Raw genomic sequence first — 16,138 nt, forward strand, 5'->3', positions numbered from 1 at the left:
CAGGAACGGGAGAAAGTTAAATAATAATTAGACAACGTAAGGACCCAACCATGAGAAACAAGATTGTCATTTTCAACAAGCTCGGCACTATCGTCAGCCATCAGCCCTAAATTGGCTGCTCCGGGTACCGCTTCTGTTTGATGCACAAGAAGCGGAATACATACGAATATACCATTAAGTCATGTCCTGGCCTTTTGGGTTCCATCAGTGCATATGGACTCCGGTGTAATTCTGAGGACTTGTCGAGAGATCAAGCTCTCCTCCTCCGTATACACAACAGAGTTGAACCATACGTTGTAGTGTTTGATTGGAGGTTAGGGCATGAAGCTGTACCGGCATTCTCGTGGCTACGCCTGTCCTTGAGCGTGAACTTGGTGATAACCCAGGTATGCTTGGGCACCTCGTTACAGCCATCAACTTCATGCCTGAGAATCGCGTAACCAGGCTTTAGAAATCCTTCGTTACTGGATACTGGCTTTATTTACCAGCATTACACGCAAACTCCGCCTTATGTATCGATGAGAGCTGTCCTTAGAGCTTCCACCGCCTCTTGTGCAGAACTATACTCAAAATGCCATAACTTCTTGATAACATCCTTGACATGGTTACTGTCACCAACGTAAGGATACTCTCCATCCATAAGTTTCTGCTGAAGTTCTTCTATCTCTATTGGCCCATAAGGAACAGTCCATTCTGTGATCTCACAAATTGCAGTACCAAGCGCAAACAGCTCCTTTTCGAGTATACTTCGAGTAGTAGAGTCTCCTTCTGATCCTGGCACCCAACAACGAGGTTCACATGTAAAGAGAAGCTCGGGGAACTTGCCCTTCAGAATCGAACCAGCAAAATCGCAGAGCTTGATGTGAAGATCATCGAAGACAAGAACATTTCGAGGTGAGACGTCGCCCCAAATGACCCCGCGATCATGGACATACTGTTAAGCCTCCGTGAAGTCGACAGCTACTTGCAAGCGACGAGCCATTGTCGGAGGTTCGTTCTTCCCAACGTATTCCCGTAAGTTACCATGCGGCGCCCGCTCAAGACGCAAAGCCCAGGCTTCTTCTCCATTCAGGCATCAATTCGACACCAATACACTTGAGGATGCATGGGTGTGAACCAAGAGCTTCATATATGGCAGCTTCGCGCTTAAGTAAGTTGCTCGTATCTTCAGCAAACGCGGCGTGGTCATACATTTCACCGTCTAACCAAAACCCAGCTGCCTTCAGAGCGGACTTGGAATTGCCTTTCTCTGTGTACACGATGCTGAGGCCTGTTCGTCCGAGCGGCTCGAGTCTGGCCCGGATAGCATGGGCAGCTTCCCGGTCCGAGAGTTGCATTCTGAAATTACGCAGATCGATTCAAAGAGGTTCGAGAGTGAGGCTAGAAAAGGTAATGTCGAGAAGAAAGGTATCACACTGAGTATCTTAGACAGGCCACAATTGTACAGGCAGGACAGGTTCTAACGTTATGGTGCGGGGAAGTTTAAGCTTAATTCTTAATCCAGTGTCGTCTCCAGCGAAAAAAGACGTAAGGTACATGTAAATAGCCAACTCAAATCTGAATAATGACCATTCAGTTAATCAACAATGGAATTTCTCAAAATGAAGTGAAATTTAGTTATCCTCGCCGGGCAGCGTTGCCAAGTAGTAACAACAGCCTGTTATTAAATGCCGATGCGCCCTCCTTTTGACGTCCAGGCGATCAATTCCCGCCCAATATACGAATATCCCGTAACGAACAACTGATCAGCTACTCCGTAGGCAATAAGCTAATGCAAGCTTTGGAAAACACTTAAATTAGCCAGGGTGCCTTGGTCACGAGAGGTTTCAGAGACCCTCTCGTCAACCAATACAATGCGGTTTCGGTCCGTCCCTTGTTGACTGCGGCTGAACTTCTAGCATGCCTGATCCTTGTGCCAGATAACCTCTTCCGCACCAGATATGAACGTTGTCACCGTATTATCCAATGGTTGTTCGGCAGACATGCAAGTTGTTTGTCCAATTCTGCTCTCTTGAGTCTTCTCTTCGAGAGTCGACATCTTCAACACTCACATTTCGCCGATTAATGATAGAGAAGGCTTCACTGGAAGGCCTATTTACTATGTATTTTCACAGATATCCCTTACATCCTGCCTGAGTTTCCACTGCCGGCCCTAAATGCCACTCAAACATCCTCCCACTTACTGAGGCACCTTGCAGACATGGCGGTTTCATCTTCCATCGTGACTACACATATACCCTCCAACTCTATTCAGCTCGTGCAGTCTCTGGCCCTATCAGAGCTTTGTCTTTTCAAAAGAACCAATAGAAATGGGCCGCCCCTGGCATAAACATAAACGGACATGCATTGGCGTGTATGGCTTCGATGCAGATCTCCTCAAGTTAGCTAGGCCAGTTCCCGAGGGCAAGCAGGGACGAGAATAGTTGAGATACGGTGTAAAGATATGCCGTAAGATGGGGGTTCTATTCAGAACTGTTGTGGTCTCTTATAGAGTTGATGCCCTGTTGTCAGTTGTGGGAGCAAGTTTTCGTTCTGTCAGTCAAGTCGGGGCCCATTGTTTCCACTTGCACGTCCTCCCACAGTCTCTAGTTGGAGCAACACCAGCAACTATGTCTCGAATTTTCTCAGTCCTTCTCCTCTCTCTCCCCCTCGCCCTCTCAGCAGACTTCGAAAGTGTGACCATCAGTGCCAACCTCGACAACGTTGGCCACACATGTATCAGCAAATGTCTCTACTACACCCTTTTGTCCGATATGGGCAGGGCTATGGGCTGTGATGACCCCTATGATAACAACTGCTACTGCGCTACCGCCGCTGCATCTGCCAACAAGGCTGATGGCTTTATGTCCAAGTGTGCCACCTCGTTATGCTCAGCTGGTGATCGTTCTCGAGACTTGACTTCCATGCAATCCTACTACGCTTCGTACTGTATGGGTGCAGGCTTCACACAGCCTGGTGCTACTGAGTGGTACAACCCTGCTGAAGCTACAGAGGAGCCGACGAATGAACCTACTGCAGAGAGCGGTGGTGGCAGTGATGCGAGGCCCAGTCGAACTGCCAACTCGGGTGGTGACGGGACTTCAACTCACATGACCATTGTCACGCAGACGGCAGAGGATGGTGCTTCGAGGACGCAGGGTAAGTTCCTGCTGCTCATGGTGATGGTGCCTTTGCTGTTGCTTCAGGTACTGTTCCTGTGCGTACCCTATCGAGAGTTCTTGCTAAACATTCTGGTCACTAGTAATCGTCGAAGCAACTTCCACTTACTGGGTCAACTCGGACGGGTCCCCAGCATCATCCAAGAACGAGGATGGCGGCACCTCTGTTGTCAAGATTGGCGTTGGTATCGCTGTACCAGTGGTAGTTATCGCTGCTGGCTTGTTTGCTTGGTTGTTCATTAGGCGAAGAAATCAACAAAAAGCACAATACCCCCATACTACTCAACCGCTCAGCGAAGTTACAACTGGCGGCGGTCCTGCTGTCGTGGCCTCCGTATCCCCTTCAACACCTGAGAGGAGGGACACTTTACCAAGAAAGCCCGTCGGCGCTTCAACAATCTCTTCTGTTTCTTCTTTGTCCAAGACCAATGAGTTATCCGGTATCGGCGTTCAACGTGAACTTTCTGGGCGTGAAGTTCACCCTTTTCCTAACATGACACCCAGTCCGCCTATTCAAGTCGCAGGACAACATGAGATGTCGGGTGAAGGATGGAGGCCAAACTTGGAGATGGATGGTCGTGATGCTCGTGTGGAAATGTCCGGTGAGGCACGGCCTCCTGAGCTCTCAGGCTATATCAACTCAGCGAATGCGTACACGCCTCATGAGAGTGTTCAGCGATGGGAACTGCCTGATAACTCACGTCAGAGATAGGCCGTAGGCTTTGACGGCTGCTATATGTTGTCTTGTATTCTCTTCTTAGTAGTTATCGTTCCGCTGGGATCAATGTTCCTTTTCGGCTGTGGAGTTGGGCGAGAGACGGGTGTATCTAGGGCTTGGTCGGTTGCGCTAGATGTTATTGATAGGTGTAAAGGAGTAAACTAATTACTATGTTATTTCTTACTTATATCGCTGTGTGTCTATTTACACATGGTGATAAGTTAGGGTAGTGGATGCTGTATTCATTCACTTGCTCGTTACTTCGTGGTAGGCCGAACAGTATACTGAATGAACACTCGAGCATCCATTGGCTTTGAACGCGGGAGCTGCGTAACTCGAGTGCATAATTCAGGCGATTGAGCTAACACTCGCCTTTAACACGCAAAAGATGATCGGATATTTGCTCTCAGACATCGCTACCCCCTTCTCTGGGAGTAAGAAAACCCGGGTCCTTGATTCTGAGTAATAAAACAAACTTTATAAAAAACCTCCTAAGTTTATAGGAACTTACCTAAGTTTATTTATCACGTAAGATCAAGATCTTAAGTTTTCTTTCTTGCACCTCTACTAATATACTTCTTTAAGATCAAAGTGTCACGAACCACTCTGCAACACTAACATTCTCAGGTTTAGAACAGCCATCAAGGAGAGCGCTAATGCAAAAAGAACCATTGAGTTGATTTACTAAAGATCAAAAAGTGCAATAGAAAGGGTCTGGCCGGGGATTGAACCCGGGACCTCTCGCAAGCTATGCTGTAGGGTTTTCCCTAAGCGAGAATCATACCACTAGACCACCAGACCAGTGTTGGAGCAGAACATTTGGCGCTGCTGTTGATGAACGGCAGGGTCAATAATGTGGTCTAAGACCAGAACCTCGATAGAATTGAGCGACCTTTGTAGAATAATCATGTCTGAGCTATTGAGACAGGGTGGTCAGCAATTGAAAAACAGCAGAGGTCGGTCATTCAGATACTATCATGGGATGTTCAGCCCTCAGTATTCATTAGATAATAATCATCAGATCAGTCTTCAGCCCATCTGTGCAAGTCCGCTCCTCCGCAAGAATCTCCCATGGCAGTATTTGGAGCGGAATTAATAATCACATCCACTCCCTACCAACACCGCACAAAGTGGGTGTCGTGCAAGCCACAGCCGCAAAGTAGTGCCAAGACAAATGATGAGAAACTCCAATTCCAGCCTGCTGGCCTCTGGTTGGTCAATTCGATATCACAACTGCTGGAAATGGACCGTCGGAGTAATCAATATCTTCAATCGCCGACTCTTACGGTGGCCGCGTGCCCCGAGATCACTTATTCACAAAATTGTGACGACAATTGCATCGTGAACTGCGGAGTTGGGTTTTGATATTGAGGGTATCGTTCAGCTATATAAGAGTGGTCGTATCTGTGAAGACGAAAAATGTCTTATCATCAGCTTTCAAATCATCAACACTCAATCATAAGACGCAATATTTGAATCATACCCTTATTCCTCCTATTAAATCAAAAGGATGTCTTCTCCCAAGCTCATTACTGTCTTTGGTGCCACTGGCTCTCAGGGCGGCAGTGTGGTGCAGTCCTTGCTTCAGAACAAGTCCCAATCCTTCAAGATCCGAGGAATCACTCGCAATCCTGATTCCGAAAAGGCCAAGGCTCTCGCTGAGCATGGCGTTGAGGTCGTCAAGGCTGACGGTCTGGTCAAGGAAGAGGTGATTGAAGCTTTTAGGGGCAGCTGGGGAGTCTTTGCCAACACAAACTCGGATGATCCTGTAAGCTACCAAGATTAGTATTTTGATTCTCCTCTGACACAGTTGCAGTCAATGAACCAAGAAGGTGGACCTACCGAACTTGATATCGGTAAGAGCCTCGTGGATGCGGCCTCTGAGGCAGGAGTCCGTCACTTTGTGTATAGCGGTATGGCCTCTGCCTCTGAAACCACTGGAGGGGCGGTTCCCAGCAAGGCTTTCGATAGTATGCTATCTTCTCTTCCACTTCACATCTCCAAACTGATTCAATGCAGTGAAGCATGCTGTTGGAGAACATGCAAAGCGCAAGGGGTTTGAGACTGTCAACGTTGTCAGCCCAGGCTGGTACATGGAGAATCATCTTGTGGAAGATTTTGCCCCAGCATTGGGCGGCTTCCCTTTCACTACTGATGAGGAGAGGTACCTCACCCTCCATGTTCCGCGCTGGGGCGGCAATGAAGAGATTCCCTTCATTTCGATTGGAGATGACTATGGTGATCTTGTTCATGGCATCTTCCTCGATCCCAAGAAGTACAACGGGCGTCTTGTCCAAGGTATCAGCGCCAGCGAGACAGCTGAGAAGCTTGTTTCCGAATTTGAAAAAGGTAAGCGCCATGTGGTTCCAGCTGCTGAGTTCTCCTAGCTAACGACTTGTCAGTGACAGGAAACAAGGCTCGATTCGTGCCCATCGAGAACTGGAAGACCATGGAGACTTACGGCGACCAATCCTTTGAGACTGTCAAGGACATGTTCGGTTTCTGTCAGTACTCTGGCGGCTTGTACTATGGAGTTCCTAATGATTTGAGCCCTGCTGCTGAGCTGAAGGCGAAGGCGGCTGAGGCTAAGGAACAGTCGGGCGGTGCTAAGTTGATGACTCTTGAGGGATTCTGGGAGAAGTATTTCGCTTCTTGATCGTCGGCAACGATGCTTTTGGATAGAATGGAACGCGGTTTGATTCAGGAGAGCTCAATCCTTGATCTGCAATAGTCCGTTATCAGTCTTTGACCATAGGTAGTTTGTGCTGTTGCTTAAAGTTAATGTTCATCATTTGTCGATACCTTATGTCTTGTTGGCCTATCACACCAGTGCGGCCATGACGCATTCTTTGATGCATCCTTGCTTGGTAGATGAAGTTAAGGAAGCGAGCTGCAGCTTCCCGTCAGGATGATCCGTAAGGGTCGGTGCATCTGGTGGAACGTTATCATTGAAGGAGCGAAAGGAGAACAAAGATGGATCATGCATATACCGGGCCAGGAATCTGGGAGGGAGATGTGGGAATGGATAGGAGAAGCAGGTTGGTCAAGCCGCATCACTTGAGCATCACCCGGGCACATATAGCAGCCCAGTGGGCAAGCAAGCACCTGCAGGTATGAATGGCCTCCCCTGCACGAAGACTCACTCGCCTCGGGCCCCTACACTTAGATCATTTTAGTAATTAACGATCCCTAAGCTTCCAAAAGTTTGGGCCATTTCACTGTGTGGCTTCCCTAAAGCTCTTCAGCTTTTTCTGCTGCTGCAGAGACTCATAGCCTAGCTACACTTCCGTGCCTAGGTATAAATTGCATCCGCACCCACTTCTCGCCTTCTCTCTTCTTTCCTTCAACAATTTTCCACAGCAACGAGCAACATAGCTCTTCATTCAAAGATTGTTTAGTCCTCCATCTTCTATTTCCCTTCTGTTACACCTTACTTCCATCCCGCTTTCTCTGTCAAACCTTGACAGTTCTTCGGGTATTTACCTCTCGCCTCTTCCTCTTCGTGGTTGCCCCGAGCATCGCACGACAGCGGAGGGGAGGAGCGAGGCTGCACCTTTCCTTCCCTTCCCTTGGAGCTTCATAATAAATCCTCTCTTTGACTCAAATAGAGTCTTTGCCCTTCGTCCTCTTTTTACTATCCCTCAACACTTCTTAGTTCTTTCGCGCGCCCATCACATCAAGCGCTACGGGGAAATAAATACGCGCTCTTCATCACCCTTCTATAACACATTCCAACCCGTTCTGTTCACGTTCGTCAGAATGAGCAACAGTATTGACCCAGATGCCGTCAAGGCGGCCACAATGGTAAGACTTCCTTGGTCCCTTCACATCATCGGGGTCTTTTTTGCATACAATCCCTTTCCCGAAACTGCTTTCGCTGTTGGTGCACCATTTTATCATCTTCTCCAAGCCATATGGCGACGCTATAACTGACAAATCCTGGTAGGCCGACCTCTCTCGCTTTCGCCAGGAAGAACTTCCTCTGAGCCATCAAGCGAGAAGACCAGATCGCCCAACGTATGCCCCAAGCGGAAACAATGGAACCAACCACTATTCGGATACTACAAAGGCTGTTCTCGAGAACAAATGGGCTGCCAAGATCAACGATGGAGAGTCCCAAAGTATGGAAGGCCTTGAGCTCGAAGATTCACGACCTTGGGCAAAAGGCCAGACAAGAAAGAGACTTCCGAACATTACAGTTGACAGGTAAGTCTTTCTGCCTACAACGTTGAGTTCTTCTAACACCTTCGACAGAGTTGCTCCAGCTATCCCTGCTTCCCGCGGAACGTTCTCCTCATATCAGTCTCGGGGAACTCGCGTTCAGTTCAAACCCACAACACCTGGTTAGAAGCCTTGTGTGTCAAGCATAATTGAGCGTTACAATGTTAATATGGCCATAGCGACATGGGGCCCGCCACCTACGGAGACAGCTACTCGAACTAATCGTCAACAGCCTCCGCCTAATGCTATTCACAATGGCAGCTCTACCACTGCGAACGCTGCTTCTGTAAACGGCACCTCTTGTACACCTTTGGTCGCGAAAAAGAAGAATGAGGACGACCGGGATCTTATTGCATCGGAGCGCCTCGTGTACAGAAAACAGTGCCACCTTGTTTCAGGGAAGGCTGAGGCACTTAGTATCGTCACAAATGTCGCCATCAAGATCCGAGATGCAGATAATGACGGCATTTTGGAGATTCAAAACGACTCTAAGGGCGTTCGAATCCACAATGCTCTTGAACTCGAGCAACCTGTCATTGACGGCGTCTTTTGTACCATCAAGGTGAAAACTAGGCCCTTCTCCGAGAAGCTTCGATTTGCTACAGTTGGCGACGCGCAAGGTTTCAAGATTAACCTGTTCAAGCTCCAGAATGCTCTGTTGGATCAACAAAAGGAACAAGACATCGGCGAGTCTCAGGTTGCTGACAATACCGAGGAAAGCAACAAGGCAGAGGAAGACGGCGACCTCTTAATGGCCTCCAGCCCCATTGCAAGCACGGCATCCGATACTTCCATTCCCGTCCTCAATGATCCATCTCAACAGGCACCCACTGCGGATCAAGAGCCCCTTATCATGGCGGATGACGATTGGGGAACAGCAGCTAACAACAACATTCCCAGCGTGGGGCATGAGACCATACAGCTGAGTCAGTTGTTACGCCAGGTTCTGGAGCAATTCGCTGCCCTGGGGAACCACTCCGGTGAGACTATGAATGGGATCGAGTATGAAATCCTCGAACAGGCTCTCAGCCACGGTTTCCTGCATGAGTGCGACGAGAAAGTGCGAGAGGATATCCTGGCCATCATTCGTTCCATGTTCAACGTGGGTTGCAAGTTGGTCTCCCGTGAATTTGCTTCGGGCCTCGGAGATACCATGGCAATCGAAACCCCTGTGAATGGCAATGCCAAGGGTCTTGGTGGTGCAACCGCCGAGCAGGCGGAGGATTCGAAGCAGGTGGAGGATTCAACCAACCGCTCTGTGGTCGGTATGCCTAAGGGCTTGGGTGCTTCACGTTTCGCCAAAAAGCCGGCGGCATACCATGGCAACTTCACCGGCCCGATCAAGTACTGAGACTGATGCCGCTATGCTATGCTATGTACGAGAACAGAAAGCTTGGGGAAGGCTGTGACTTAATTTGGTGTAGAGGATCTCTCTTTTGGGCCTGGTAGTTGGGGCATTTGCTGCAATGAAGGTTCTCCAACAAGTGCTTTCAAGGGTAATTTTGGAGATTGGCCTATCTACAGGCAATGGAAGCGACTAATGCATGTTTGTAGAAATTGAGATAGTCCCAGCGTACCCAGCGTAATTAAGCAAGCTGTCTGGATCCTTTTCACTGCTGGTTGTGTGAATATGTTTATAATTGTTCGTTTTTCTCGTGACATCTGTCTTTATATGTTTCCAGCAACTGTCTAGAGTCACGGTCAAGTCCTTGGCCATCCTTCAAGGCGTCGGCAGCAAGTTGCTCAGCTTCTCTATAACGGTGAAAGAAGTAGTGTTCTTCAACGGCATGGATAACCTCCTGAATGTCCATCTTGGTGGCGTCAGGGCCAAGTGGGAGCTTAACTTTCTGGTAAATCTTTTCCCAGGTCAGTAGATATCCCTATTTACGCCAAGGTTCACTTACATCGCCGTTCTCAACCTTTGCGTTGTACTCCTTCTGGACTACTCGCCAAGCTTCTTCTGACTGTCCTGTGCGGCGGGACTTTGTCGCCTCTGCTTCATCGGCTTCATCTGAAGATACATCTGCGAAGGCGAAGTTGGCGAGGGGATCTTCTTCATCCATTTTGTGGTTTACTTTTGGCTGTGAATGACGATGAAGGAAGGAAAGTAGAGACTGAGTTTTTGGGTCGATGATAGGACCCACTTGGATCTGATGTGTAATGGTTGGATGGCAAAGGCCTTGACTACTTGACGGTTGTTGATTGAATCTCTGTATAGGTAGTTTCAGATTTGAGTTCCTTGTTAATATGAAGGTCACTACGGAGTATTAAGCCTCATGCTGTGCGTCTGGGTATGATTTCTCGTCTTGTAAATAAGATGGGTATAGACCTCGTCCCCGAGGAGCAAGAAAAAGACGACGTTGAAATACACTTATCAAAGAGGCCTCTAAATTTAGGCTAACTTACCTGAATCCTTTTATCATTTATAATTTAATGTCCTAAGTTTTATTGCCTCCCCTAACGTCACATATATAGCGTCCCTTGGTCTGAGTAATGGTGAATAAGTATGAGATAAGTTACACCTGATTGTGAAGTACTGCTGCTATCAATCCATGGATTTACAGGGGTGGATAGCTGTGATGTAACGACGTGGGGCAAGGTCTCGACGCGGGGCATATTCCAAAGACATTCAAGCTCTTGGTCACTTCTTCAACTCATTTCATTCTCATTTTACAACATAATTCGCAAATATGGAGAGCCAGGTTGAAAGGCTTGTCGAGAAGGCGTGGAAGAAGTATGAGGAAACGCCAAAGGACAAGAGATTATGTGAGTACCCGTCAACACTCATCTTCTTTCAATAGAGCTCTCATGAGCTGAGACGTCACCCTTCTCTATATCGAGATACTTCTCACCGGAACAAATGGATTATCTGGTTAACACTCTTAGTGATCGGCGTTGCTGGTATCCCCGGCTCAGGTCAGTAAACCCACTCAACTTCAAGCCTCGGCACTCACAACTCTTCAGGCAAAACGACCTTCTCACAAATCATTACCAATCGAATCAATGCCCGCGCCTCCTCTTCAGATCCCTCCTCTCCTCCTCCAGCAACATTCGTTCCCATGGACGGCTTCCATCTCACCCGCGCCGCTCTCTCCGCCATGCCAGACCCCGATACAGCCCATTTCCGCCGCGGCGCAGCCTTTACCTTCGATGCGCCCAAGTTCCTCACCCTTGTCCAAGCACTCTCCAAGAGACCAATTTCATCAGAGCCAATTCTTGCGCCATCCTTTGATCATGCGCTGAAAGATCCTCGAGATGACGATATTGTCGTCAAGCCGGAGCATCGTGTTGTTGTACTTGAGGGGAACTACCTTGCGCTAGATCAAGATGTCTGGCGAGATGCGGCGAAGCTTCTGGATGAGGTGTGGTTCGTTGAGGTGGACTTTGAGGTTGCGAGGAGGAGGCTTAGGGAGAGGCATGTAAGAGCAGGCATTGTGAAGGATCTGGAAGAGGGAGATAGAAGGGCCATGGAGAACGATCTTGTCAATGGTAAAGAGATCATTGACTTTAAACTTAAAGTAGACGAGGTGATCCAAAGTCGAGAAGACGGAAGTTGGGTCCATGAATAGAAGACCTGAATAGAGAAATAATAAATACTTTGTGCATTCTATCGGCCAGTGTCAAAGGATATCTCTTCTAAGTCTCTCTAACCATATCATCGTAGTCTTTCCAAAACGCAAGCTATGCCAATATAACCAAACCCTACTCCAACGCTGTAATAAGAACCAGCAATGCTCAAATTCGCTCAAATCGAGTGGCCCACTCAGTTGGCAGTCGCATCATGTTTCGTTCGATGTTCTAGATCGTTCCGCGCTCAGCTTGCGAATCTCTTGCGCCATGCTATGTCCCTTGCCCTTGCGCGCTGAGGTGATCGAGCCACGACTCACATCCCGTCCAGCAGTAGCGGTCTGGTCTAGACCCAGCACTTCAATGAGCTCAGGAATCTCAGCGTGATCGCGCGTCGTCTTCATTCGATGGCACCATGTAACTCTCTTCTCCTCGTTTCCATCGTGGTCTGGGCCTCGTTCTTCTGCTTCTTCGAATGCGCTAATAGGCTTCGCCTTTTCGTCTCGTGGTGTTGAGACGGGTGTGAGGATGTCTCGCGGTTCGAAGAGGAACTCGCCGCCAACTTGACGCTGATCACCCATCTTGAGAACGTTTCCAGTTGGTATTTGCTTCACTCCTTGGACTATGCTGCCTACAATGCTGTGCATCATGCTTCGGCGCATGTAGGCTGGCTTGGTGCCTAGTTGCAGCGTTTTGGACATGCCAAGGGCGTCGAAAAGGGACCTTGTCGGATCGGTATATACAGGAAAGCGACATCCTGTCTCATTGACATACATATCAATGAGCGCAGGATCACCACACCCAATAACCGCAATGAATGTGCTCACTGGTAGTCGCAAGAGAGCTTCGGGAGTAATAGCCTCGGACAAAGAGCGCAGAAACTCTTGGCAGTTCTAGAGGGACAATATCAGTAACATGAAACGACCACGAGACGAAGGGGTCACGACATACGCCACAGAAGAAATGTCTAACAAAGATGATGAGCACGCGTCGTGCAACGTTGCTACCAGTGTAAAGGGTCTTGAAGGGGTGCGATTTTCCGTGTCTGTCGAGAACAATGTAGTTTTCGATCTTGTTGAGGGTTTCGGCAGAGGGTAAGTCGTTATTCGTCGCAAGTTCGCCTTCAAAGTCTTCGGGCTGCGTCTTGTCGACCTTGATCGGTGTAGGAGGAGACTTGCTTCTTGTAGAACCAGCTTTTCTAGGTACAGAGCAAGTATCGCATTTTAGAGCTTCAGAGGTCTTTTCGTCAGAGTCTTGCGCTGGTCGTGGAGGAAGAGTCGGGGCTCGTTCGACGGAAGGACTCTCAGGAGGGATGCCTCCCACGGGCTTGCGCTCAATGGGAGATTTCGTGGTGGTTGAGGCTTTAGCCTCAATATGGTTGTCCGTCATGTTGGTCCAGGAGATCTTCAAAAACTAAGAGATATCGCGAGTCGTGAAAGACCAAGGTTGCAGTGGAAGTTGAGCTTAATTAAGTGAGGGAACCCAATCGCAGAGGGGCATACAAGCGGCCCGTGAGTGGCGCCGCTAACAGAACGGTCTCCAGCTTATAAGGGGCCGGCCGCAGTGGAGAAGGAGTTTCGCTGCGTCGTAAACGTAAACGGAATGACAGTGGCTTAGATTCGTGAAGAGGAAGGTTTTATGAAGTTATCACGATATTCCTGGTTCTGAGAAAAGGGGGGAGACGTGGCGTTTTAGGTCGGGTCGGGTTTCTTGTCCATGAAGCGGCAAACTGACTTATGACCTGGTGGCTACCCTTGTTTGGCTGACGATGCCCTGAATTTCAGCGGCAGGGTAAGTTTTAGCTTGATTTTTGGCTGCTTGTGAGGTCATACATTGGACTGCCAGGGGATTGGATACCCTGGAGGTGTTGTGAAACCGTCCACCTTGTACCGACTGAAGGCATGAAAAATATCTCCATTCTGAGTAAGTGTATTGAGAAATAACTTGTTAGTGATTCTAAAGGTCTTTTAGTACAAATTGGGTACTGCAGGGTCGCGGCGTGAGAAAAGATCAGCGTCTTATCACAGGAACAGAAGTGCTTCTGAATTCACTGAAACACACTTGACAGCCATGGCAAACGTCACAGCATAAAATCGGGCAGTACCGCATCTACAACGCCAATATAGTGCTGTGAAACCAAGCCATGTAGTAACATGGATCATAAACCATCGTTTATATCCAACAGGTCGTCACAAGATATACTAAGAGTTCGATGTTTGGTAAAGGCATGGGTTGTAAGTAATTGCCGATTACGACAGCCCGAGCGCTATTTATAAACACCAACAGTATCAATTATGGTCCAATCCATATTCGAGGCCTGAGTCGTTCTCTGACAATTAACCGCCTCGCGTATCATTGGCATGGATGTCCAATCCACTTTCGTCATGTCAAAAATCTGTCAGCGGGGACTAGACCAGACAGAAATGCTTGTCCCCATCGAGAGCCAAGTCCGTCCAAGTATTTCTGTCGATAGAAGTCAAAATCTTGGTGGGGTGTGACATCTTCCCACTCATCCAACCCTCCCACCAAATTCTCTCTTTTTTTGCAGCTCTCACTCATGCGCAGTTAGCCAAGATGGCAGCTCAAGTCCCCACTGAAGCTCTCAAGGAGCTCAACGGTAAGTTCCTTTGTATACGGTCTACTCAGTGGTGAACTATCATGTGAAAATGCCTGAGCCAAAAATACTGATGACGGTTGCCCCGCAGTGGCCGATGGCTCTCAGAAGCCCGGCGCAAACACACAATCAAAGACCGACGCTGCCGGAGACGATCACGGCGAAGATGATTCCGAAGACGAAGCCAACGGCACCGCTCCCGCCGAGGGAGCCGCCAAAAAGAAGAAGAAGAGAAAGCCCAAGAAGAAGAAGAAGAACCCTACCAGCCAGAGCGACCCTCCTCGAGTCCAGGTCAGCCAGTTGTTCCCTAACAAGTCCTATCCCCACGGAGAGGAGGTTGAATACAAGGACGAGAACAACTACCGAACTACCGATGAGGAGAAGCGCCATCTCGATAACCTGAACAGCGACTTCTTGGCCGACTACCGTGAGGCAGCCGAGATCCATCGCCAGGTTCGACAGTGGACTCAGAAGAATGTCAAGCCCGGACAGACCTTGACTCAGATCGCTGAGGGCATTGAGGATGGTGTTCGTGCTCTTACTGGACACGCTGGACTTGAGGAGGGTGACAGCATCAAGGCTGGTATGGGTTTCCCTTGTGGTCTTAGTCTCAACCATTGCGCCGCGCATTACACTCCCAATGCCGGTAACAAGATGGTTCTCCAGCAGGAGGATGTCATGAAGGTCGATTTCGGTGTCCACGTCAACGGCCGTATTGTCGACTCTGCCTTTACTATGTCTTTCGACAACAAGTACGACAACCTTCTCAAGGCCGTCCAGGAGGCCACTAACGCTGGTATTCGCGAGGCCGGCATCGATGCCCGCGTCGGTGAAATTGGTGGTGTCATCCAGGAGACTATGGAGAGCTTCGAGGTTGAGATCGACGGAACCACCTACCCCGTCAAGAGTATTCGCAACCTCACAGGCCACAACATTTTGCCCTACAGCATCCACGGAACCAAGGCCGTACCCATTGTCAAGAGTAACGATCAGACCAAGATGGAGGAAGGCGATGTCTTTGCCATTGAGACCTTTGGAAGCACTGGCAACGGATACGTCCGTGACGATATGGAGACGTCGCACTATGCTAAGCGAGGAGACTCGCAGCACGTCGATCTCCGTTTGAGCTCGGCCAAGTCGCTGCTCAACGTGATTAACAAGAACTTTGGCACTCTGCCGTTCTGCCGTCGATATCTGGACCGTCTTGGCCAGGACAAGTATCTACTTGGAGTATGTATCGGAATTCACAGGGAGAAGAACTATTGCTAACAGTTTAAAGCTCAACAACCTGGTCAATGCTGGTATCGTCGAAGCGTACCCGCCCTTGTGTGACAAGAAGGGCTCGTACACTGCTCAGTTTGAGCATGTAAGTGAATCATTGATGTGCAGCTGGTGATAGTGACTAACAGATCCTAGACCATTCTGATTCGACCCACCGTGAAGGAGGTCATCAGCCGTGGAGATGACTACTAGACGGATCTACTACTATGTCATGGAGCGGATTGTGAGATGGACTCTGAAATATGACTCTCCTCTTTCGACACGAACAAGTTTGACTATGTAAATAAACACAAAATATGATTTACGTTAGGAATATATGGCATTATGGCATAGCCAACTACGTATGAAGACTTGTAGATTGGTTTATGGCATAAATGATGCAGCATTACAGCGGCCAATAGCCTGAATACCGACAACATCATTATGCAAGAACCTGGCAGGTTATGCATTGCTACGTTGACAAATTGCGTAGTTATGACCCCCAATGCAATCAACTGCCCATTTTGACGGCTGCAAGATGATCGATCGATCTATCTAATCTTGGAATACCACAGAAAATGACTGATGCTATTTTGAGTT

At 48.6% G+C, this 16,138-nt stretch overlaps 9 protein-coding genes and 1 non-coding gene across 12 annotated transcripts; 5 read left to right on the top strand and 5 right to left on the bottom strand.

The window, feature by feature from the left end:
- Positions 1–508: 508 nt before the first annotated feature.
- On the bottom strand, positions 509–982 carry FOXG_18981 (uncharacterized protein; the record flags this gene model as incomplete). The annotated part of the gene is made up of 2 exons (XM_018399133.1): positions 509–934; positions 965–982. The coding sequence occupies 2 exons, from the start codon at positions 980–982 to the stop codon at positions 509–511; spliced, it is 444 nt and encodes a 147-aa protein (XP_018240067.1).
- A 55-nt stretch (positions 983–1,037) lies between these two features.
- On the bottom strand, positions 1,038–1,337 carry FOXG_18982 (uncharacterized protein; the record flags this gene model as incomplete). Its single annotated transcript, XM_018399134.1, has 1 exon — positions 1,038–1,337. The coding sequence occupies one exon, from the start codon at positions 1,335–1,337 to the stop codon at positions 1,038–1,040; it is 300 nt and encodes a 99-aa protein (XP_018240068.1).
- Positions 1,338–2,453: 1,116 nt separating this feature from the next.
- FOXG_05079 (uncharacterized protein) lies at positions 2,454–4,183 on the top strand (the record flags this gene model as incomplete). The annotated part of the gene is made up of 2 exons (XM_018383185.1): positions 2,454–3,138; positions 3,242–4,183. 2 exons carry the CDS (start codon positions 2,454–2,456, stop codon positions 3,868–3,870), a joined length of 1,314 nt encoding a protein of 437 aa, XP_018240069.1. The 3' UTR covers positions 3,871–4,183.
- A 403-nt stretch (positions 4,184–4,586) lies between these two features.
- FOXG_18983 lies at positions 4,587–4,677 on the bottom strand. Its single transcript has one exon. It is a non-coding gene; the product is annotated as a tRNA-Pro (tRNA).
- Positions 4,678–5,263: 586 nt separating this feature from the next.
- FOXG_05080 (uncharacterized protein) lies at positions 5,264–6,664 on the top strand. Its single transcript, XM_018383186.1, has 4 exons — positions 5,264–5,644; positions 5,693–5,846; positions 5,896–6,225; positions 6,279–6,664. The coding sequence occupies exons 1-4, from the start codon at positions 5,387–5,389 to the stop codon at positions 6,530–6,532; spliced, it is 996 nt and encodes a 331-aa protein (XP_018240070.1). The 5' UTR covers positions 5,264–5,386; the 3' UTR covers positions 6,533–6,664.
- A 971-nt stretch (positions 6,665–7,635) lies between these two features.
- Positions 7,636–9,701, top strand: FOXG_05081 (uncharacterized protein; the record flags this gene model as incomplete). Its single annotated transcript, XM_018383187.1, has 4 exons — positions 7,636–7,680; positions 7,823–8,082; positions 8,131–8,219; positions 8,277–9,701. The coding sequence occupies 4 exons, from the start codon at positions 7,636–7,638 to the stop codon at positions 9,446–9,448; spliced, it is 1,566 nt and encodes a 521-aa protein (XP_018240071.1). The 3' UTR covers positions 9,449–9,701.
- On the bottom strand, positions 9,393–10,240 carry FOXG_05082 (uncharacterized protein). The gene is made up of 2 exons (XM_018383188.1): positions 10,002–10,240; positions 9,393–9,953 (listed from the first exon to the last, which is right to left on the bottom strand). Exons 1-2 carry the CDS (start codon positions 10,158–10,160, stop codon positions 9,732–9,734), a joined length of 381 nt encoding a protein of 126 aa, XP_018240072.1. The 5' UTR covers positions 10,161–10,240; the 3' UTR covers positions 9,393–9,731.
- A 400-nt stretch (positions 10,241–10,640) lies between these two features.
- FOXG_05083 (uncharacterized protein) lies at positions 10,641–12,486 on the top strand. 2 transcript variants are annotated; one of them, XM_018383189.1, is made up of 3 exons: positions 10,641–10,863; positions 10,984–11,013; positions 11,062–12,486. In XM_018383189.1, exons 1-3 carry the CDS (start codon positions 10,788–10,790, stop codon positions 11,664–11,666), a joined length of 711 nt encoding a protein of 236 aa, XP_018240073.1. In that variant the 5' UTR covers positions 10,641–10,787; the 3' UTR covers positions 11,667–12,486. The 2 variants fall into 2 exon arrangements, with proteins under 2 accessions (XP_018240073.1, XP_018240074.1); XM_018383190.1 differs by having other exon boundaries at positions 10,701–11,013; positions 11,062–11,714.
- Positions 10,743–13,884, bottom strand: FOXG_05084 (uncharacterized protein). Of its 2 annotated transcripts, XM_018383192.1 has the most exons (3): positions 13,497–13,534; positions 12,616–13,437; positions 10,789–12,557 (listed from the first exon to the last, which is right to left on the bottom strand). In XM_018383192.1, exons 2-3 carry the CDS (start codon positions 13,051–13,053, stop codon positions 11,877–11,879), a joined length of 1,119 nt encoding a protein of 372 aa, XP_018240076.1. In that variant the 5' UTR covers positions 13,054–13,437; positions 13,497–13,534; the 3' UTR covers positions 10,789–11,876. The 2 variants fall into 2 exon arrangements, with proteins under 2 accessions (XP_018240075.1, XP_018240076.1); XM_018383191.1 differs by having other exon boundaries at positions 10,743–12,557; positions 12,616–13,884.
- Positions 13,885–13,969: 85 nt separating this feature from the next.
- Positions 13,970–16,018, top strand: FOXG_05085 (methionyl aminopeptidase). Its single transcript, XM_018383193.1, has 4 exons — positions 13,970–14,281; positions 14,370–15,508; positions 15,558–15,644; positions 15,695–16,018. The coding sequence occupies exons 1-4, from the start codon at positions 14,239–14,241 to the stop codon at positions 15,749–15,751; spliced, it is 1,326 nt and encodes a 441-aa protein (XP_018240077.1). The 5' UTR covers positions 13,970–14,238; the 3' UTR covers positions 15,752–16,018.
- The last annotated feature ends 120 nt before the right edge of the window (positions 16,019–16,138 follow it).

Source organism: Fusarium oxysporum, chromosome 7 (assembly GCF_000149955.1).
Source record: "Fusarium oxysporum f. sp. lycopersici 4287 chromosome 7, whole genome shotgun sequence".
NCBI classification, from domain to species: Eukaryota; Fungi; Ascomycota; class Sordariomycetes; order Hypocreales; family Nectriaceae; genus Fusarium; species Fusarium oxysporum.

What these genes read in the sequence shown, in the direction of transcription:
- FOXG_05085 (XM_018383193.1), top strand. Translation starts at nt 14,239, where the DNA reads ATGGCAGCTCAAGTCCCCACTGAAGCTCTCAAGGAGCTCAACG. An exon ending in AGCTCTCAAGGAGCTCAACG is followed by an intron (nt 14,282 to 14,369) that starts GTAAGTTCCTTT and finishes GTTGCCCCGCAG; the next exon opens with TGGCCGATGGCTCTCAGAAG. An exon ending in AGGACAAGTATCTACTTGGA is followed by an intron (nt 15,509 to 15,557) that starts GTATGTATCGGA and finishes AACAGTTTAAAG; the next exon opens with CTCAACAACCTGGTCAATGC.
- FOXG_05083 (XM_018383189.1), top strand. Translation starts at nt 10,788, where the DNA reads ATGGAGAGCCAGGTTGAAAGGCTTGTCGAGAAGGCGTGGAAGAAGTAT. An exon ending in GCCAAAGGACAAGAGATTAT is followed by an intron (nt 10,864 to 10,983) that starts GTGAGTACCCGT and finishes TAACACTCTTAG; the next exon opens with TGATCGGCGTTGCTGGTATC. An exon ending in TGCTGGTATCCCCGGCTCAG is followed by an intron (nt 11,014 to 11,061) that starts GTCAGTAAACCC and finishes ACAACTCTTCAG; the next exon opens with GCAAAACGACCTTCTCACAA.
- FOXG_05084 (XM_018383191.1), bottom strand. Translation starts at nt 13,053, where the DNA reads ATGACGGACAACCATATTGAGGCTAAAGCCTCAACCACCACGAAATCT. An exon ending in TTAGACATTTCTTCTGTGGC is followed by an intron (nt 12,558 to 12,615) that starts GTATGTCGTGAC and finishes TTGTCCCTCTAG; the next exon opens with AACTGCCAAGAGTTTCTGCG.
- FOXG_05082 (XM_018383188.1), bottom strand. Translation starts at nt 10,160, where the DNA reads ATGGATGAAGAAGATCCCCTCGCCAACTTCGCCTTCGCAGATGTATCT. An exon ending in CAAAGGTTGAGAACGGCGAT is followed by an intron (nt 9,954 to 10,001) that starts GTAAGTGAACCT and finishes ACCTGGGAAAAG; the next exon opens with ATTTACCAGAAAGTTAAGCT.
- FOXG_05080 (XM_018383186.1), top strand. Translation starts at nt 5,387, where the DNA reads ATGTCTTCTCCCAAGCTCATTACTGTCTTTGGTGCCACTGGCTCTCAG. An exon ending in ACACAAACTCGGATGATCCT is followed by an intron (nt 5,645 to 5,692) that starts GTAAGCTACCAA and finishes ACACAGTTGCAG; the next exon opens with TCAATGAACCAAGAAGGTGG. An exon ending in TCCCAGCAAGGCTTTCGATA is followed by an intron (nt 5,847 to 5,895) that starts GTATGCTATCTT and finishes GATTCAATGCAG; the next exon opens with TGAAGCATGCTGTTGGAGAA.